Source organism: Oreochromis niloticus, unplaced genomic scaffold, assembly GCF_001858045.2.
Source record: "Oreochromis niloticus isolate F11D_XX unplaced genomic scaffold, O_niloticus_UMD_NMBU tig00001146_pilon, whole genome shotgun sequence".
Taxonomy (NCBI): domain Eukaryota; kingdom Metazoa; phylum Chordata; class Actinopteri; order Cichliformes; family Cichlidae; genus Oreochromis; species Oreochromis niloticus.
This window is the reverse complement of record NW_020327324.1, coordinates 263,368-284,882: the sequence shown is the minus strand read 5'-3', so window position 1 is coordinate 284,882 and position 21,515 is coordinate 263,368. Positions and strand designations below refer to the sequence as shown.

At 37.8% G+C, this 21,515-nt stretch overlaps 1 protein-coding gene and 2 long non-coding RNA genes across 3 annotated transcripts in view; all 3 read left to right on the top strand.

The window, feature by feature from the left end:
* Nucleotides 1–204: 204 nt before the first annotated feature.
* The window catches only part of LOC109201621 (uncharacterized), a 65,438-nt gene continuing 44,127 nt past the window's right edge, over nt 205–21,515 (top strand). Inside the window, exon 1 of the mRNA XM_025904371.1 lies at nt 205–556. Within this exon, the coding sequence (XP_025760156.1) occupies nt 481–556 (76 nt within the window). The 5' untranslated portion in view covers nt 205–480. The remainder of the gene's footprint in view (nt 557–21,515) is intronic.
* LOC109201623 (uncharacterized) lies at nt 3,517–5,922 on the top strand. Its single transcript, XR_002061678.2, has 4 exons — nt 3,517–3,571; nt 3,670–3,729; nt 4,086–4,148; nt 5,755–5,922. It is a non-coding gene; the product is annotated as an uncharacterized LOC109201623 (long non-coding RNA).
* On the top strand, nt 9,543–11,026 carry LOC112844749 (uncharacterized). The gene is made up of 3 exons (XR_003217498.1): nt 9,543–9,804; nt 10,106–10,138; nt 10,809–11,026. It is a non-coding gene; the product is annotated as an uncharacterized LOC112844749 (long non-coding RNA).

The window sequence follows — 21,515 nt, the reverse complement described above, 5'->3', positions numbered from 1 at the left end:
CAGACGAACCCAAAGAACCTCTGAAGTTCAAATCAGAGATCAACAAAACAGAGATATCAGAGTATCTCAAGGAGGAAACTACAGCTGCAGAGGAACAAGAGGAAACCCAGTTTACTACACTGATATAAGTGATGATGTCACCATTGAGAAAACCTGTGAGTTCAGTAATTTAGTTTGAAATATACATTCACTCATGATTATCAAACATACAATGTGAAGTTTTCTGTGTTGATTTCATGTTTCTATTTGTATCTCAACTGTTAATATGTGTAAACAGTTTCCAATAAAGTTGTTGTAAAACAACAACCCAACTGGCCTCAGATATTCAGAGGTGAGACGATCACTCTGACATGTGAGGTGCAGGAAGGAGGTGAAACCACTGAGTGGGAGTATAAATGGAGAGGACCCAGGACACCCACACAGTGGACACACAATAATGATGTGACATTCAGAGTTTCTGAGTCCAGCAGTGGAGACTACATGTGTAAGAGTCGACGCAGAGATGACTCATATTCTTCAACAGAGTGGAGTGAAGCCTTCACATTGTCAGGATCAAGTAAGTCATGTTTGTTGTGTGATCTCCATTTGACAAATGTCATAATGGTCAGCACAGGATGAATTCAATGGTCTACAAAGCATGTTCCATTGTTAGTCAGACAAAGAGCTGCAGCTGATAGTAGCCTCATTGTAGACAGTTTGTCACCACTTTGTGTCATCAACTTTCAGCTGGTATAGAGACGCCAATGCTGACCTGCTGCTCCATCACCTGAGGACAATAATGAGGACAATAATGAGATAAACAGGATAAATAAATAATATATTCAAACAAATAACAATTGATCTACAATTTCTATAAAAAAAGAATAAAAGTAATTCTGAACTATCACCTGATCAAATACTGCCATCTTTTAAAATAAATAAACACACAGACATACCACCAAAAATAATGGTACTGTTTCTATGATTAACATTCTCACAACTCTGAGTCACTTCCACTCACCTTTAGCAGGAGGCTTATTGAGATTGATATCTTTAAACTCCAGGGTCCTAAAGACGGACCAGCTTATTAATCAATCTTCAAGTACTTTTTAAAGAGAGCCAAGAAAATATAACTTTCACAGCGTCGATCAAAACGATTGTACAGTTAGTATCTCTTCAAGATCACCAAGATTTGGTGATGTTCACCAATTTCCATCTAGTTATTTAAACTGTTTCGATTGAGTCATTTACTTTTTTCCCCTTTTTTTTGCCTGTCCCGTTTCTTTAGCCGTCAGAATTGATGTCTGAACACAGATACCCAACAGATTTACTCATCAAGGCCTTGCCGTATTGGTCCATTTGATCAACCTTTGTTTTAATTTCATTTCATTTCATTTTCAGTTGTTACAGATGGGACAGACATGGCTGGGGGATAGGAAAGGGAGAAAGAAAGATGAAGGAAAACAAAAGCAGAGGGGAAGAGGGACAGTGAGAAAGGACACTAAAAAAGAAAAAAAATCTCCCAGATCACCTGTTGAGAGAAAACAAGCAAAAAAAATTTAGAGCAACATAATAAACACAACACGATTGCATTAATCTAGCTAAGTGTAAATAACAGTAAATGCTAAATATTGAATGTTGTTATGCAGCACGCAGGACCGACAGCACACAATGTGCTTTGAGGTAGCAGCCAAGAAAGATGTAGTTTGTGTTTATGAACAGTGAACATCTGTGTACACGATTCAGTCATTTACTTTTGTTCTTTTTCTAAACTGAACTGCAGATAAACCAAAGGCCACACTGAGAGCTGATAACACATCTGTTCCAGTAGGGGGCAGTGTGACCCTGACCTGCTCTGTGAACCCATCATCATCATCATCTGGATGGAAATACTACTGGTACAGAGGTGAGAAATCCTCTGAAGCCCTGACCACACAAGATGCAGTTTTCCACTCAAATGGACAAATCAGTGTCTCACAGGAAGGACTCTACAGGTGCAGAGGAGGAAGAGGAAACCCAGTTTACTACACAGAGGACAGCCAAGAAGTTCAGATTAACAAAACTGGTGAGTTTAGATTCTGCATCAATGTTGAATAGATTGATGATTGAGGATTAATATGAAGGTCAAACACAATTACATCTCATGGTAACCTCTTTGACATTGTAATAATGGTTGAACATGAATAGTCATGTAAAATGTGGAGTCTAGAGAATCAGTGTCAGGAATGTGATCCAAGGAGGGGAGACTAGGTAGGATTATGAATGTGAAACAACCACTTTCAGCAAATCTCCAAATCAGCATAAATTCACAATTAGTTCTGCAGCAATTCTACAAGTAACACTGCAAGTAGTGTAGAACAGGAGTCACAACATCAAACCACAGAGCAGAGTCATGCTGACAGTTTCTGACAGGAAACAGAAAATCTCAATGTAAACATCAGTTTTTGTTTCTTTATATTAAGATTTTACATGTTTGACATATTTATATAGTAAAAGTTTGTAAAGCAGATTTACTGAAGTCAACATTTTAAGAGACTCGATTGTGCTGATGTGTTTACTGTTGTGAGTCAAGTCATTTAAAAATGACAGGAGTTGACTCAAAGTGGTTTCAAGTCAAGGAAAATCGATGAACTGGATTTATTATAAAATTATCTTATAAAATATCAAATATAATTAAACTTTATTGTTTGTTGTTACAGTAACTGTGTCAGGAGCTGACAGCTCTTCATCTCCTGTGTGGTTGATTGTTGGACTGGTTTGTGGAGTCTCTCTCATTATTATTCTCCTGCTCTTGTTGTATCGCTGCAGACGGTCCAAGTGTAAGAGCCTCTTCTTTTCATGCTGTATCAGAGAGTTTATTTACTACATGGACTTTAATTATTCACACATATACATGTATTCTGATCTCATGACACAAAATAAAACATCACAAACATGTGTAATAACATTTGTCTCTTTCACAGATTCCTGCTTCACCAGGTTGGTAAAATACTTTTTATTATTATTTTAAACAAACATCAGTTACTTTTGAGTTTATTGTGTTTATTTCATGTTTCAGGTGGATCCAGTCTGAGAGTCACAGTCCGGGCTCCTCCACAAATCATGGAGTCAACCAGAATGAAACTCATGAATACAACTCTCTTCATCCTGGTCAGCACTTAAACCGATCTTTATTATCATTATTAATATTGACTTTTCATTCAGTCTCCATTAACAGGAACATTTCTCAGGTTCAGTTTGTGCTCAGCAGTTTTTCAAAGAACATTTATCAAAATCCAGTTGGACAAACATCCAAATAACCAACTGACTACATGCACAAAAGATCAGAAACAAACAGGATTTTACAACCTGATTGTATCTTTAACTCGACTGAAAGAATCCACAAATGTTATTGTTTCATATCAGAACAACACAAACAGTAACACCATGATGGGTTCATGCTCTGAAAATATCTGATAGTCCTGGATTTGACTTAAACACAACTAATGAAATTAAATGTGATGTGTTTACAAACATTTTTATATTTCAGGTACAGATGAACCCCGAGACGTCACATATTCTCTTATTAAACTTCAAAACCTTAGAAAGAAGAGTGAGTACACAAAACACTCAGTGTAGAAAAAAGTCTGGGAAGTTTTTAAAGTGTTTAAAATGTTTTAATTATTTTAATTAATCTGATCATCTTAACAGGGAAGCATCATAAACCAGAGCAGAGTGCTGTTTACTCTGAGGTGAAGACGGGAGCTGCAGGTACAGTCACAACAGTCTCATTCAGTGTTTGTACTTGAATGTGTCATCACATCATTATATTGCAGGTAATTATAGGTCAACATGGAGTTTAGTTATTCACTTACCAAGCTTAGCTACTACATACGACCACTACACATCAGCAGAGTTGAATCTTATACACATCGAGGGCCGTTCAGAGTTTAGTGTAAGTTTGTCTGCTTCATATACAGAATGATATTGTTATTGTACAGTATGGTATTGTCCATCTATATGTCCCCAAACTAAATAGTTTCTCTCATGTTTTTACTCTGTAGTAATGTTCTTGTCATCATATCTGTGCTGAACAAATGTGTCCTGAGCTCTGACGTCTCTTTTAGAGGACAGTCTGATGTATGCTGAGGTCAAACAGCCCAAAAAAGAAAAAGCCAAGAACAACAAAGGTGAGCAAAGTCTGCCATCATCTCCACTGAATATTGTTCATCACCGTTAATTGCTAAGATATTAGAGAAGGTTGTGGCTAAGCAGCTTACAGCAGTTTTAGACAAACATAATCTCTTTGACAAATTTCAGTCTGGCTTTCGTAGAGCTCATTCTACTGAAACAGCCCTTCTTAGAGTTTCCAGTGACATTCTGATGCAAAACGATGCGGGAAAGTGTTATGTGCTCCTAATGTTGGACCTCACGTCAGCCTTTGACACCGTTGACCATTACATTTTGCTTGAAAGGCTGAAATACTGGGTTGGTGTATCTGGGTCTGCCTTAGAGTGGTTCTCCTCGTATCTCTATGAACGATACTTTTCTGTGGCGGTCTCTAAGTACAGGTCATCTTCCACGTCCCTGTCCTATGGTGTGCCACAAGGTTCTGTGTTGGGGCCCTTATTGTTTTTAATATATGTACTTCCTCTTCAGCATGTTTTGAGCCCTTTTGAGGACATTCGCTACCACTGCTACGCAGACGACATCCAGCTATATATGTCTTTTAAACCTGAAGATGTTTCTAAGCTACAGATTCTAAATGTGTGCTTAGAAACTATCAAAGGTTGGATGGCTGACAACTTCCTCCAACTTAATGAAGAAAAGACTGAAGTCCTTGTATGTGCTCCAGACAGACATGTACCTAACATAATGAATGCTCTTGGTCCTCTTTCAACATTTGTGAAATCGTCTATCAGGAACCTAGGGGTAACCTTTGATTCTGCTCTTACCCTGGATGTCCACGTCAAATCTCTGGTTCGGTCCTGCTTCTATCATTTAAGAAACATTTCTAAAGTGAGCCCTATAGTATCTCATACTGAACTGGAGATTGTTATTCATGCATTCATTTCATCACGATTGGACTACTGTAATTCACTGTTTACATGTCTAAACAAAAACTCCCTGGAGCGTCTGCAGATTGTCCAAAATGCTGCAGCAAGGCTTCTGACAAGAACATCTAAGTACTCTCATGTGACACCGTTGCTTATACAGCTGTACTGGCTCCCCGTTGAATTCAGAGTCCATTTTAAGATACTGGTTCTGACATTTAAAGCTCTTCAAGGACAAGCACCAGCCTATATCATTGAACTTTTACAGCCCTATGTCCCTAGTAGGTCCCTGAGGTCTTGTGATCAGGGCCTACTTGTTATTCAGCATACTAGGCTGAAAACCAAGGGTGATAGCGCTTTTGCCACTGTGGCCGCCAGACTGTGGAACTCTCTTCCTCAGAACTTAAGATCTGCAGACTCATTGATTACTTTTAAAAAACAGCTAAAAACACATTTTCCAAACAACTTTGGACTGTTTTTGTTTTATACCTTGTGAAGCACTTTGTGATCTTTTATCTAGAAATGTGCTATATAAATAAAATTTTACTTACTTACTTACTTACATCATGTTTATCTGCTCTTAAAATGTAAATCTGTTTATTTTAATATTTATATTTACGTATTCATGCGTACTACTTACTTGGTTAATAAAATCTAATTCTATCTTTGCATTAGTGGAGACATCCAGTTTCCTCCTGGTTAATGATATTATTGTTTTCAATGATCTTCTCTTCATTCACAGGAAAATCAAGTCCTGCAGCTGATGCAGCAGTTTATTCTGAAGTCACATCAGGAAGCTCTCTCAGTAATTCTGCTGCCATGCAGGCTGATTTATTCTTCACATTATTAAATGTCTTCAGCTCATAATATCTTTACATGTTGGAAATCACTTTGTCTTTTTGTGCTTGTCTTACAGGTCAGTGAGGAGAGCTGTAGCAGCAAAGCCAAGAAGAAGCTTTTTATGAAGCCACTCTTGCTCCTCTGCTCCCCAAATATCAGACATGCTCAGCTTTATGTACAGTTACAATATTAATTCATAATATCATATAGACATATTGCTGTCTTTTAGTATAAAACAAATGGAGGTGTATTCATATTTAATATTCATGCTTTTTATCTTTGGTTATTTTTTATAAAGATTTTGTAATAAACCTTGAATGTATCTAACATGTTCCAACAGCAGTGAGAACAAAGTGTGAAATATTTGATCTTTAGTATCTGACAGCACAACTTAAAGTTTGCAGTGTTTCACAAGTAAATACTGATATGGGACCAACAAATACTTTAACTGTGTTTGTCTAAAGATCTCGTACATTATATAAATAAGAATTATATCATAGGCAGTAAATATGAACTTATTTCAATTATATTTTTGTCTCTTTGATTATTTTATGCTTCTGTAGTTAGAAGGTAGAAATAAAATCTTTTTGCATTTGAATATTTTATGTTTATGTCTGATTTTTGTTTCCTGTATGAGATTATTCACAGACTAACAACACAAGCAGATTGTAACTGTGTTATCATGCAAACCTGAAATAAACAGATGTGAGTATGATTTGCACAGTGGTCACTAACAGTACAGAGCATGACAGCAGTCTGCATGTATCTGACACAGAGGACTGTGAAGCAGAACATTTACAGAGAGAAGCTCTCTGTGTGCTGCTGTCACAGGATGCAGTCAAAGGAAAAGAGAACTTGTACATGTGATAAATCTCATATAAAAGATTGCATAGAGACAGAACATCACAGAGCACTAAAGCTCTGCATCAATCATAGGAAACATGACTCAGAGAAGTAGCAGTATTACAATTCATTAATACGACACGGGGCACAGGTCAGGGTCCTGCTCACTCAGGTATAAACTTAACCAGCTGGGTTGAGCTAGCTTGGCATTTTCCTCTGCAAAATCACCATAAACACTGCTGATCATGTGCTCTAATAACTCAACTGTATGTGCTGTAGATGGGTTTCCCTCCTCACTATCAATCATGACCTTGACTTATAAAGCAGGTGAGCAACAATAACTATGCTATCACCCTTTACTTTGTCCTGTCATCATTAGTAAATAATTTGTTGATTTAGTCTTTTTCCTTTCTAGTAAAATCTCATTTTTAACCATGTTCTGATGTTTTATGGTCTGAATACAGTCCTGTGTTCCCTTTTGATTTAATGAAGTGGTAAATATTAAAGTAACATCATGTTTTATCATGTATTTAATCGATTATAAGTGCAACAATGGGGTTGATATGTTTTAACAATAAACATGAACACATATATAGAGCACCAGGTTTTACATACTTGCAATGACTCCATTTGCATTTTTCTCATTCTGCATAAAAACGTCTGAAGAAAGTTTGTTTTGATTTACTCAGATGCAGTTTCAGTGTTACTAGCTTACATCGTTACACTTCAAACAGATTTACTGTATGAAGGACTCCTGCTGTATCCTCACCTGCTGGAGGAATGGATGACATTAGATTTATCTCCATACAAGCACATGTGAGTATTAAATTAATTGAAATGTAAAAAAAAAAAAACACAGAGGAGATTTAAAGAAAACATGGAGGTAAACTGGTAAAAACCCCCACTACTGTTAAAAATTCAAAAGAAATGGCAGCACAGGTGGGACACAAAGGCAAAGACAGGATGGATCAAGTCAAGACATCAGAGAGAAACACAAGAGAAGAAATAGGTTAAGAAAGGTTCACAGGAATAAAAATTAATTATGTATGCTTGTAGGAAAGTGTAATACAGAATATTTTTATTGAAATGTAGTGGATTCAAGGGAGCTGGAGAAATCCTTAAACTAAGATACAGAAGCAGGAAGTTTAGAGGTTTTATTGCAGGGGGTCAAGAATGGTGGTGTGAGAGGAGTTTAGAGTTTTTAAAGGAAACAGAAATTCTGCACTGAGGATGAAAGACAAACAGTATTTGGAGTCTGGTGTTACCATCCAAGCTGCGTTAAAGCCACTGAGCACCAGGGCAGACTGTTTCTGACCTGTGTTTGTTTTTGAGTTAACCTCTTAAAACTCTTTGCAAATGGAAAATGTTGTATATTTCTGATGGATGTAAAACTTTTAAAACACTTAAAGAAAATTCTAATAATTTCAGACCTGCACAGAAATGTATTGATTATGTCTTATTGAAGCAGCAATATCAAACAGTATTACAAGATCAAACTGCAAAGAATAACATCTTTACTCTTCTGAGCAGCTTACATGTGTGTGAAAGACTGTTGGTGGTCACCATCTATTCTCCCACAGGCTTATTTTTATCCACTGACAGGCCTCATGGTTTCTGGTTGGGTCACCATGAACAGAGGAAATGCAGCCTGTGGTTTCAGCCTGAAGTCTTCAGTGTATCTGATGTTTAGTTTTATGTTATCAGCTCACAGTAGAGAGTTAACAAGGAATTCAGACAAAGAGCACAGTATGAATTTCACTTTGACCTCTGTGTGTATGACACATGTTTATATGATGTGCCTGTGCTGGAATAACAGTAATAATTAATCATGCTGGACAATGTGTGAAAACAGACTAAAGTAGCATCATTGTGGTGATGACGGACTATGTGGGCATCGAGAGAAGCTGTGAAAAGTTTTTCTCATGCTAGAAGCAGAAAATTGTCTCTCTTAAAATAAAAAAATAAAATAGAAGAGTTTCCTTTTACAATGTTCAAACCTTTTGGAAAACTGGTAAAAATATCTTTGAGAAATTGTTGAAGGCTCGTTGACTGATGTCAGCCATGTTGGATGTCTCAGCTGAGTGCTCTGCATGAATTACTGATCCCCGGTGGTTAATCCGTGCACTGCATGTGTGTCTGTATACATCAGGTTCTTTAACGTGAGCAGAAAAAGCCAAGCAACAAACTCTGTTAAAGAAGATGAAAAGAAATTTGATGAATGTCGGTCAAATATTCTTCTGTTAGAGGAGACAAAGACAAATTGGCTCACATTCAGTGAGACAGTTCAGTGAATCTGTAGTTGTGATACTGAAGCGTGGAGGCAGGACACGACAACAAAGATAATAATAATGGATTGGATTTATATAGCGCTTTTCAAGGAACCCAAAGCGCTTTACAATTCCACTATTCATTCACACACTGGTGGAGGCAAGCTACAGTTGTAGCCACAGCTGCCCTGGGGCAGACTGACAGAAGCGAGGCTGCCATATCACGCCATCGGCCCCTCTGGCCAACACCAGTAGGCGGCAGGTGAAGTGTCTTGACCAAGGACACAACGACCAGGACAGAGAGCACAGGGATCGAACCGGTGACCTTCCAGTTACAGATGTGCTTCCCAACCCCCTGAGCCACGGTCAGAGAAAGAAGAAAAAAGACAAAATATGTCTCATTGAAAAGAAAAAAAAGGAAACAGTTCACTACCAGTCTACCTATCTATCATTAAAACTCAAAACTAACACTATGACCTGCAAAGTGTGTCAGTAACTAAGCAACAGAACACCTTTGTATATCACAGAGAAAGGTAGGAACACAAAAGAGGAAAGAAGCTTAAATGTTTGCAGTGGACAGGAAATGTGAACACGTCACACGACTGCTGTGGTCAAAGCTACAGGAGCTGTTTGAGGTTGGTGTAAAAGGAAGGAAGCACAGAGAGGTGATAGAAGGAGGAGCTGAATATAAACTCTGGTCTTATCTACATTAAGTGCAGCTTCTCTTTGTTCTGCATTTATTATCAATGCAAAGTCGAACACTTTGAGATTAGATGCAGATCAGCGTGCAGGGCTGGACGTGAGGATGGGGCACTCTTTGCTCTGTTTGCTGGGGTTATTCTGTGAGTACAATACACACCTTTACTGTTTGAATGGCAGCGATGAAGGAAAATGTTTCTCACTGGTGACAATTACAGTGTATCACTGCTTTAACCTGTTTACCTGACAGCTTCAACACAGCAGACTAGATCTTTTTTTTTTTTTATGTTTCAGCCTGTTTGACAGCCAATAGAAACACATAAATTTGGTGATGAGTAATAACTGTGCCATCTGAAGATTTACCTTTAAAAAGCCTCAGTTTATATATTTATTGTGATTTTGTCAGTTGTATAATGTCTGATGATGCTTCATTCATTATTTTAGTGCTCAGTACAGTCAAACATGGAAACACTGAAGGTGAGAAATAGTTTTTTCTTCCATTTATATCATACGTGTTGATCTTAACTAGTATTTAGCTTCTCCTGTGTTGCTCTAAATGACGTCCTCTGTGATATATTTTGTATCATAAACCAAACATTTCATTGAGATTATTGGTTAAAATGTTAATATAACCATGTTAAGTGTGTGAGCACTCAAACACACACCCACGATACAAACTGTATATTTACTGAAGAGCTGTGGCTTCATACATGTGGATTTTCTTTTCATGTTTATCTGATCTGAAAATATCAACAGTGTGTGTAGCGCAGATTATCTCACTGAGTGATACTTTTGGGATGTATGCTGGATTATATAGTGGGATTTTTTTTTTTTTGGATTACCTCTTGGAGTTATAAATATGCTAATTATCAAAAGCTCCACACAGATGACAACTTAAAGGAAAATCCAATATCAAACATGGTAACCAAATGCTGCTCTGAGCTCAGCATAGAGTTTGTTACCTTCATCCCTCATTTGGTGTTTTGATTAGAAGCTGTCTAACATGTCACTCCAAAAGTCTGTGTAGATGTTCAGTGTGTTGAATTGTGTGGCTGCAAAAACTCCAATAGATGATTCACATTATTTAAGTTTGCATCAAACATTCAGAGCAACGATTTTGTAGTTTTGATCTTTTTCTAAATGACAGAACTTGGAGTGAAGCCCACTCTGACAGCAGACAGATTAACCATACCAGCAGGGGGCAGTGTGACACTGACCTGTGATGTAAAACACTCTGCTGACTTTGAATATGACTGGTTAAGAGAACCCCGTTTCAACTCTGAGAAGACCAGAGTAACTGGTGAATCAAAGAGAGAACTGGTGACCTCTGAAGCCGGCATCTACACCTGCAGAGGACGTATAAAAGGGACAAATTTACTCATAAAAGAAAGTGACTCAGTCATCATTCAGGAAACTGGTGAGTCTAAAATTTTATTCTGGAATAAAACAATTTGGGTTCTCTAACGTTTAAGAAATTCATGTTGAAAAACTAGCAAACGTAAAAAAACAGTGAATAATGTGACCTCATCTTTGCTCTATAATGAAGAATCATTTCTGTAACCTCTTAATGCAGTGTTTGTAAGCTTTGATTGCCTCTGAAAATTAAGTTCTGTGTTTTATATTTAATTACAGGATAAATAATTGAACATAATACAGCTGTTTAAAGTTATTGATCTAAACCGTGCACAAAAAAAAGTATTTATCCTGTCATAAGAAAAAAGGAAACTTTACACACACACACACACACACACACACACACACACACACAAAGGGAAGAAAATGCAACATAAGACACAATAAACAAATGACTACCAAAATAGAACAGGAAATGAAAATTACCAAAATAAAACAGGGAGTTTGGATTAATAAGTAAACAGTGAAACAGATACAATAATTAAGTTAAAGTGGAACTGACACTGGAGGATGAGACAGGAAACACAGAGGGAACAAATTCAACTTTCAGACTAAATTATAAGAAGAACTAAAGACTCCAAAAATACTCAAGAATAAATGAAGTTCAATAAACAAAACTACAAAGATGAATAAACAAAAAATTTAACCTAAAAATCTCAGAAATACAAAATCAGACCCAGGATCACGACACACTCCAGATTTCTACATCCATTTTTAGTTTCATCAAATATTCCCATGTTTGATGGTTTTATGCTAAAAATTGAAATTAGAAGCTGTCTAACATGTAACTCCATTAACTTCTAGTTGAGTTGGGTACTTTTTCACTTAATTTACATCAAATACTTTAACTGTATGTTTTTTTTCCCCATTTCCTTTTATTTCTTAATTACAGGACATGGAGTGAAGATCACTTTAATAGCAGACAGCAAAATCATACCAGCAGGGGGCAGTGTGACACTGACCTGTGATGTGAAACACTCTGCTGACTTAAAATATGAGTGGGTCAGAGAAACCTCATCTGCAGTGAAGTCCACAGAAGCTGTTGGATCAGATAAAGTGATCAGGATCTCTAAAGGAGGAAAATACCAATGCAGAGGATGGAGAACAGACATAACTTCACTCATAGCACAAAGTGATCCAGTCATCATTCAGGAAACTGGTGAGTTTAAAAATGTCATATGAAATAAAACAACATGGATTCTCCAAAACTTGGAGGAGATCAGAGAGGGATATTATTATGATATAAATTTATGTCACAAAGTGATTTATGGCCCCAACTGGTCAAGTTATTTATTGTAATTAAGCTGTCATAATAAACAACGGGATTATAATATTGAATAAAAATGTTATTTCTTTTATAATATGTTTTTATAATATGTTAAAATTATTTATTTTAATATGTTCATCAGTCAGAAATTAAATGTTTGTTTCAGTCATTCATAAACATGTTTTGTGTTTTGGCTCCTGATGCTCAGGTTGCTGTTATCAATCACAGTTTTTGGACAGAGTGACATCACTCTAGGTGATAGGCTCATTTCACAGGCCATCCTGACCAATGGCTGTGGAGCTGTCATAGAAACCTTTTTGAATGATTCTGAAGATACTCTGAAGAGTCAGCTCAGAGATGAGAGATAGTTTAATAAAGATTTCTCTGGTGCTCATGATTCTTAAGTGATCATTAACAGGACTGACTGAGGATCAGTGAAGAGGGCGAAACACAGCGAGGGTGTAAAGAACTTCATGTTCTGAGACCATCAAACATCTTTTTCTGTGAGAGAGAAACAATGAGACAATTATAACAATAATAATAGTTTAATATTTAATGACTGAAACAAAATGGTTTGCTATGTTTAGGTATGAGCTACAGATGTGAGCAGCACATTTTTTGTAGATTCAATGACTGGGCGATCAGACCTCTGTACTGGTTGTTTGTGGCTCTGTAGACACGTGACCTAGAACCACAGCTGCAGTTGTCACCATCATCATGACCTGTGAAGCAATAATCACACATGAAATACATGATTTTTACTCGTCTCCGTGCCTGTCACTATGGCACAGCTCCAGACTCCTTTCTCCCGTCCAGGCCCCAACGTCCTACTGAAATAAGGGGACGTGTGATCAGATGACTTCCCCCGGCTTGACCGGTCCCCTGCACCTGAGCCACAAACCACACCCACCACAAATAGAAATGGAAATAATAGTAAATGATGCTTTTAATGATTTAGTATTTCCTTGCCTTTCCTTGTTACTGGACACCACTCCATCCTCTTGTATATATTTGAATCAGAGTATAAATGCTTAAAATGAGTTCAGCTGTTTTAAAATTACTGATCTGAACAGAAAGGTGAACATAAAACATTCATTCCAGATTTCTGCATCTATTTTTGTTCTGTTAGGATTTCAAGCTGCGAACTTCTCACGCTTGTTAATCGGCCTTTTTATAGAAACTATTTTTCTTTTCCATTTTCAATCAGCCAGCAGGAGGAGTTTCAGCTACAGGGATTATAAAAATGTTCATTCATTCCTTTTATGTCCTAACTGAGGAATTTTACTGTGAAAAGTTTCCAATAGGATCAATGTGACGGTACCGCACAGCTGGTCTCATATGTTCACTGGTGAGACAATCACTCTCAGATGTGAGATTCAGGGAGGTGAAGGAAAGGCGTGGAAATATGAATGGACAGCACCCAACACAAACAGCCCTCCAACATCCAGTGAATACAGGATCAGCAGAGTTTCAGTGTCCCACAGTGGAGACTACAGATGTCGGGGTAGCAGTGACTATCTCTTAACAGGATGGAGTGATGCCTTCACACTGACAGTTTCATGTAAGTTGGACCATGATTCATGCTGAAGTTTCCTGTTTTAATGTTTACATTTACGTCAGCTGATTTATAACCTCAACCACAGACTTTAATATAGATCATTTTATTGGAGACTATTTATTTCTGTGAAAATCAGAAAATCATATTTTAATAGTTACAGTACACTGAATGGTATCGTTTATTTCTGTTGGAGTGGGAGAGGTTTATCATTCTTACACCCAGACTATTTGTTATCATCAGGGTTTATAAAGTCATTTTAATACTATTAAATAGTACTATTTTAATAGTAATATAAAAAACTAGAACTATTAATAGTACTATTTTTGTATTTTCTTTACTACTATTGAAAACTTATTCAAAAACCCTGTGATTGTTTGGGAAAAAGAAGATAAAAAGCCTTTCACCAAACACTGATTGTCAGTCATCAGTGACAAGGTTCCCACATTCAAAGTGACTGAAAGTTATTTACAGTGATTTATTATTTCCATTTTAAATAATTCATAGACCTGCAACAATGGCCAAATAACATTTTACAAATTCATGATAACACTCCAAAAGAAATCAAAGATGTTGTTCAGTGCATGAAACTATTAAAATATTAATGAAAAGTCAAACAGAGATGATAAGAAATTCAAAACTGTTTTATCTGATATTTGTCTTTCAATGAATAATAAATCAGAGCGAGTTTGATTTTGTAACACAATCTGATCTGTCACTTGCAGAGTAATTACTCATTTCTATTAAAAATGACAGTAGTATAGGCCTATTTAACACAATATACAGTTTACACAAGACAATTTTATTTCTTACATTAATGTCATTTATTTTTACTGTCATAAACAGGATGTGACAAGCTATAATTATAACAACTGTACTGCATTAAAAACATTCACAGCAGGCGGGATATCTGGTCTTAAAGTGATCAAATATGAACCCTGCTTCGGTGGCAAAACTACTCTGCGTTTATTAAGGCTGTAGTGTTTTTAAACAGGTTTTACTGCTTTGTATCTTGTTCTATTTAATCTGAACAAGCCCCTTAAAACAGTCAGTGATCACTGTCGACCTCTCTCGGTTTTTATTACCACTATTCTTCAGCAGCACGTTTTAAAGCTGTTTTTAAAACCTTACGAACTACAGCCCAGCCCATGCAGCAGTATGTTAATGACAAACCACGTATTGTGGATGGATTATCACATCATTATATACCAGCTAGCCCAACTCCAGTAACCCTACAAACGTCACTCCTCTTTACTTTTCTGTTGTCATTTATGTCTGAAGTGATAGCAGACTGTACGTTTAATTTTTCAGAAATCCCCCAGTCAGAACATGGTATATTATTTAATCTTTACAATATTTTTTTTGGAGACTTCCTGTGTATCGCTAGAAGGAGCCCACGGTTTGAGAATGACTGGTTTAGATAAACCCGCGGTCATAGTGAGACCAGAAAAGGCAGTCATACAGTCAATCACTCCTCACAGCCTCACTGTTTTTCTCCATCTGTTAAATGAACACAAAATTATCTTTTTCTTTTTGTGCAGGTCCATTCTTAAGTAGAAATCAACAAATTTACCATTATTATGAAATATATATTCTTAATATTTCTCTGATGATTTTATGCTTCTCTTTTATAAATCTTTTGTGACCAGTTCTCAATAAGCCCACTGTGACCCTGCAGCCATCCTGGACTCAGATATACAGCGGTGAGACAGTCACTGTCAGATGTGAGATTCAGGGAGGTGAAGGAGCTCAGTGGACGTATGAATGGAGAGCAGCCAAGTTAAACACACCTCCAACATCCAATGAATACAGAATCATCAGAGCTACTGAGTCTGACAGTGGAGGATACAGCTGCCGGGGCAGAAGGGACTATTTCTTCTCAGAGTGGAGTGATATCATCACACTGACTGTGTCATGTAAGTTGGAAATGTTTCATCTATAATCGGTAAAAAACAAACAAACCCAAACACACACAAAAACAACTCTTTAATACAGCTTTCTAGCTATTGTAGTGCTGCTCAGCTTTCATATGCCAAGGACCCAAAATGCAGGACTCTCGGAGACAGGACTTTAAACTTAAAGCACAGCTTTATTGCTGGGAAAAAACCTCATAATAAATTAAACTGACCAAAAAACAAAACAAAACTCTGGACAGAGGAACTAAGGACTGATACACTGGAAGAGGAAAAACTAAACAGGAGCATGAGACAACACACAGCATGTTGAGAGTACGACGTGACAGAGAGCACAGGAAAACACGGGGCTTATATACTGTTAAGGTTCAAAAATGTTGAGGGGGAATTCAAAAATAACCACAGATCCGGCCGGGTGCAATTAGACGACATTTTAATGAACACATGTGTGAGTCCGAACGCTGTGCAGATTTCAGCGTCGAACTACCTTACAATAGTCAGACAAAGGTTTTATAGGGTTGGGGGTGATATTGCTCCCCCCCCCTCTCAGACACAATACAGCATACGTCAACTCAAAACCACAAATGTTCTGTCAACAACTTTTAACATAGTTTTAAACAGAACATCATCTTCGCGTCGAAGCCAGGTGCTTCCTGTCTCCATCCTCGGACGCTCGCCTCCGCTGTCGCTTATCTCTGGGACATCTGATGTACTTCCTGGAACAGACTAACACGTACGCACCCCGACTTCTTACCTACTCAAAGGAGTCTATCTAATATGTGTATGTATATGTCAGCTTCTGCTGCCCTCTGGTTCACCCTTCACTTCATCAGCTACACCTTGTAACCTTTTCACTAGACAGAAGGCCAGCACAACTGAAACTCTGTGTGTGTATGTCTCGTCTGTCTGTGCGTGCACGCTGCATGTGCTCTCTGAACCTTAGTTGACCTCAACTTAGGCAACCAGGCTAAGGCCATCCTGTGTGTAATGATCTTGACTTACATGTAAAATATATAAAACAAATGTTTCAATCTAATACAACTACTTAAAGCTTAATCAAAGATAAATGCATAAAAGACACCCTACTCTTAACTTGCACTTAGACTCTGCTTTCGGTTTCACTTCTGCAGAAGCATGCAACTTCAAACACATGTAACTTCCTGTCTTTACACAGAATATATTTCCTGTCCCTGCACTCAGTTTCTCACCCACTGAAGACTATGTGTAAGAATATAAAAACATTCAAAAGCCTTTAAAATTATAGATTCAACTCAACAGTTTAAGGTGGTTCTTGCTGGACTTGTAATAAAGACAAATATAATACCAATATATTTGAACATCTGAATGCATCTGCATGCAACATCACTATTAATAATGAAATGGTAATGATGATTATAAAAATAGCAGCAAATAATAGCAGTAAAACATTTCTCCTCTTGACAATACACAGGGAGTAATCAGGGAATGGGCAACAGGAGGGAGACACAGCTGGGAGAAATTAGGCTAACGAGACAGGGGAGAAGTAAAACTGAACACACTGACATGAGACATGAACATGATCCTTCAAAGTAAAACAGGAAATAAGAAAATTCACAAAAATGCAAACTTGACACTGAGAGAGACAGGAAGATATGACACATGGAACTACAACTATACTAAACATGAGACCAACCGAAGAACAAATCCTTAAACACGAATAAACAGAAACATAGAATTCTAATAATAGTCAAGAAAGAACAAGAATCAGAATACAATACCAAATATAAAATCAAACCAAAACATGACAACTCAAAATACCTCAAAAACCATGACAGTGTGGTAGCAATAGCAAAGGCACGGTCACCTCTGGCTTTTAAACGAGACCTTGGTTGCACTAAAAGCAGTTGACTAGAAGACCTTAGTGCTCTCTTGGGGTTATACAGGTTGTACTGCCTTTCCCTCTTCACACTGCGCTGAAGAGGAACAGGCAGCAAGGTTTAACCCTTTTCTTCCATCAAGACTCTGGAGACCATTACTCTTTGTCCACAGGTTTAATGATGTAGAAAGTGTGAAACTGAAACAAACATAACACAATTACAGTCACAAAGTATATTCTTTAAATCTTCCATATACACTGTACCAACAATCTACAATAATCTAAATCAACATAGCGTAGCACTTTAGCTGCGAGAATAAGCATAGCCGCAATCTAAACATGTGGTTTCAACAACTTATCAAAGTTACACATTAAACTTCCCTCATGTCACAAAATACTACAGGAACTACAGGTGAGTATCAAATAAACAATATACATACAGACGATGCTCCAAAAGATGAAGGATTGGGGGCAGATGCATGTGGATTCCTAGCAGTCACTTAGCCATGTGTAAACTTCAATAAACCTTACTACTTCCTGCTTCCTTCCACTTCCTACTTCCTGCGATGTCTCCAGGTGTCTATTAAACTATTAAAGGGACAGCTGCACTAACACTATCAGCACACAGGTCAAGGAGATAGGTAAAGTAACTAGGAGTCAGTTTATTTAAAATTTTAAAAGTGAAAAAAAGGATTTTAAAATCCTTGCTTGTCTAATTTGAAGGAGCTATCCAGGAGCACCCTGGAATGAGAGAGATGGCTGGCAGAAGACCCCAGTGTATCAGTTAGCTGGTCCAGGGGAATGTGGCTATGAAAAACAATAATTTCCGTTTTGTTTTCATTTAAGGTAAGAGAGTTATGAGATAGCCAGTCTTTAATATCCCACAGACAGTCAAACAAAGGCAGGAATGAAAACGGGGCATCCAGATTCAGAGGGAAGTAGATTTGGATGTCATCTGCGTAGCAGTGGAAGGAGATGTTATGTTTTTTTGAAAATGAGTCCCAAGGGCAGCATGTACAAGGACAACAACGTAGGACGTAACAAAGACCCCTGAGGCACACCACAGTAAAAAGGGGCAGAAGAGGAAGAGTATTTCCCCATGGTGACGGAGAACAATCTCTCAGATAGATATGATTTGAAGCATGAAAGAACATTACCTTTAAGGCCAACTACATGTTCTTCATGAGAAGGAGGAATGTCATGCAGCATATTAGAGCTTCTCAAATGATCAGTTTTTTCCTTCAAAGTTGAAAAAGACATAAGACGTAAAGACATAAGTGCATGCAACGACCATGGCAGCAACAGACGTGTGTAGATCAACAATAGATAATATAGAGTGTGGGAGAGAGTACCATGCAGCCAGGGGCGGTCCTGGCCTGTTTGGTGCCCTGGGTCCCTCTTTTCTGGGATTTCACACAACCCAGGAACAATGATTAATACATAATGGGCTTGGACTGACACCATTATGACTGAAATGTGCTCTATTTGGAAGGAGCCCGCCCCCTCCCCTTTCGACAGGTTGTGTGTGAGATTTCAGCACAGCATCAGCAGCAAGCAGGCGCATAATCAACCCATCTGCGCTCCAGATGGATTAATTGCGTTAAAATTTTTAATTGTGTTAATGGTGATGACGGCGTTAACGTTGACAGCCCTAGTTTGTTCGTTTGTTTTTATTTATTTTGTTTTATTTGGGGAGCTGGTTATTAGGTGCCGCTCCAGCCAGCCAGAGAATCCCCAGCCATCCCACCCCTCTCCTCCCTGTGCAGCAAGCAACAGGTGAACCTTGTAAATGGAGCGCGCCCTTACTCCTCATGCAATGCAATGGCCATGCAATCCCCAAAATGCGCTGACATGATGTCAGGGCAGCATGGGTGCGAGCAACTTTTTTTTTGCTGATGCCCATGATGCCGCCCCCACCACAATGCCGCCCTGGGCAACTGCCCATGTCACCGCCACTGCATGCAGTGTTTAAAACGTGGACATACTGACATTACTTTAAGTTTTATTCAGTGAAAAGTGACAGTCCGCTGTACACGCTGCATGAGAAGAAAACTTCTTTCTACAGCAGAAAATTAAACTTAAAATCTGAGCAAGCACCTAGCACGCTGCCACGGGAATGTGAAGTTCATAGAGAAACACCCGGATCCTCCCACTGACATGACCGCTGCAGCACCGGGCAAACCTCCCCACTCCTGCTAAACAAGTGAAAATAGATTTATAAGGGACAGGACTTAGTGCCACTGAATATTTGATTTTAATTATTTTTTGCTGTGTTTTACTTGCATCTATTTGAAAGAGTGAGTGTAAACAAAAAAACATTATTTTATTTAATATGCTGGAATATGGTTGCATATTATTTAATTTTGCTTAATGCAATGTGCATAAATTGTAGAAAGAGGCTTTCCATTTGATTCAATTTTATATGATAGATGCATAAAAAATAGAATTGTGCTGAAAGGTCTATTCAAGTAACTTGACCAACACTGGCTGCCTATATTATTATCATTTGTTTTTTTCTCAATTTAGATTATTATTAATAATAGTAATAGTAATAGTGTGTATCACAATAAAAATTCAAATGAATGAATGAACAATGACAGTGGTGGTTAAGACTGTCACCTCGCAGCAAGAAGGTCCTGGATTTGAATGGACTGTTCTCTCCAAGTTTGTGACGGCCTCTGTGGGTACCCCAGTGTCCTACAGTCAAAACAAGCTTTACATCCAGACAAATCCACAAATGTTGATTAGGATTAGAAAGTGTTCATTTCTTTGCAGTAGAACGTCTGCTTCTTTTAGAGTCAGATCAGTATATTATTTCACACTTCAAGTATAATATTTACTATCAATATAACAAATATATTCCTAAAACAGTGAATTAAATATTTAAAAAATCCACATTGGAGCTCACACTGTTCCAAGTGATCTTTGTGAGTCATGATAGAATTACTGGTAATGAGACTTGAAATCCTTTAAGCCTTGCAGTTTTCAACGCGAGTTGACAAATCAGAGTCTCACAGGAAGGTCTCTTCCTTCGTGCAGAGGAAGAAGAGGAAACCCATTTTACTACACAGAGTACAACAGGGAATAAGTGAAGTTTTGATTTTGGGTTTAAAGAACAATGTAGAATAAATTCACGACTCAGCATTTAGATGAAGACACAACAGCATCATATTTCTTAAACCTGTTTGGCATTATGATGTTGAGCAATTCTTGAACTGGACTGTGTCAAATAAGACTGAAAGGAGACACTGAGTGGGATTATGAGTGGGAAACAAACAGCATGATAAAAGCTCCAAATCAAAATGAATACAGGATTAGATCTGCTTCATCATCCAACAGTGGAAACTATCGCTGTAAGGGCAGAATGAAAAGTTCACAGCATAAAACAACAGAGTGGAGTGATTCAGTCACACTGACAGTTTCTGACAGTAAGTAGAGTCATAGTTCATTTAAGCTGGAAATAGAAACAGTTTGTAAAAATGTGTTTTTATTAGTACATGTTGAGATATTTGACATGTTTAGATAGTCTCACTCTTAAAGTTCATCATAAATATTTGTGAGTCAACATTTTAGTGACATTGAATTCAGAGTTAAGAGACGAAACATTGAGAGAAAATCTTTGTTGAACAGATAAACCCCGTCCTGTCCTCACTGTGTCTCCATCATGGCTGAGTCCTGGAGCCTCAGTAACTCTGAACTGTGAGGTTGAACATCCGTCTGCAGGATGGAGCTTCTACTGGTATAAAGCTGTTCCTGATCTATCAGAGAAATCCTCCAGTTATGAGCTGCTACCTGATGGCAGTGGGACTGCACAGGACTCCTACATCATTCATGGACAGACACACACAGCA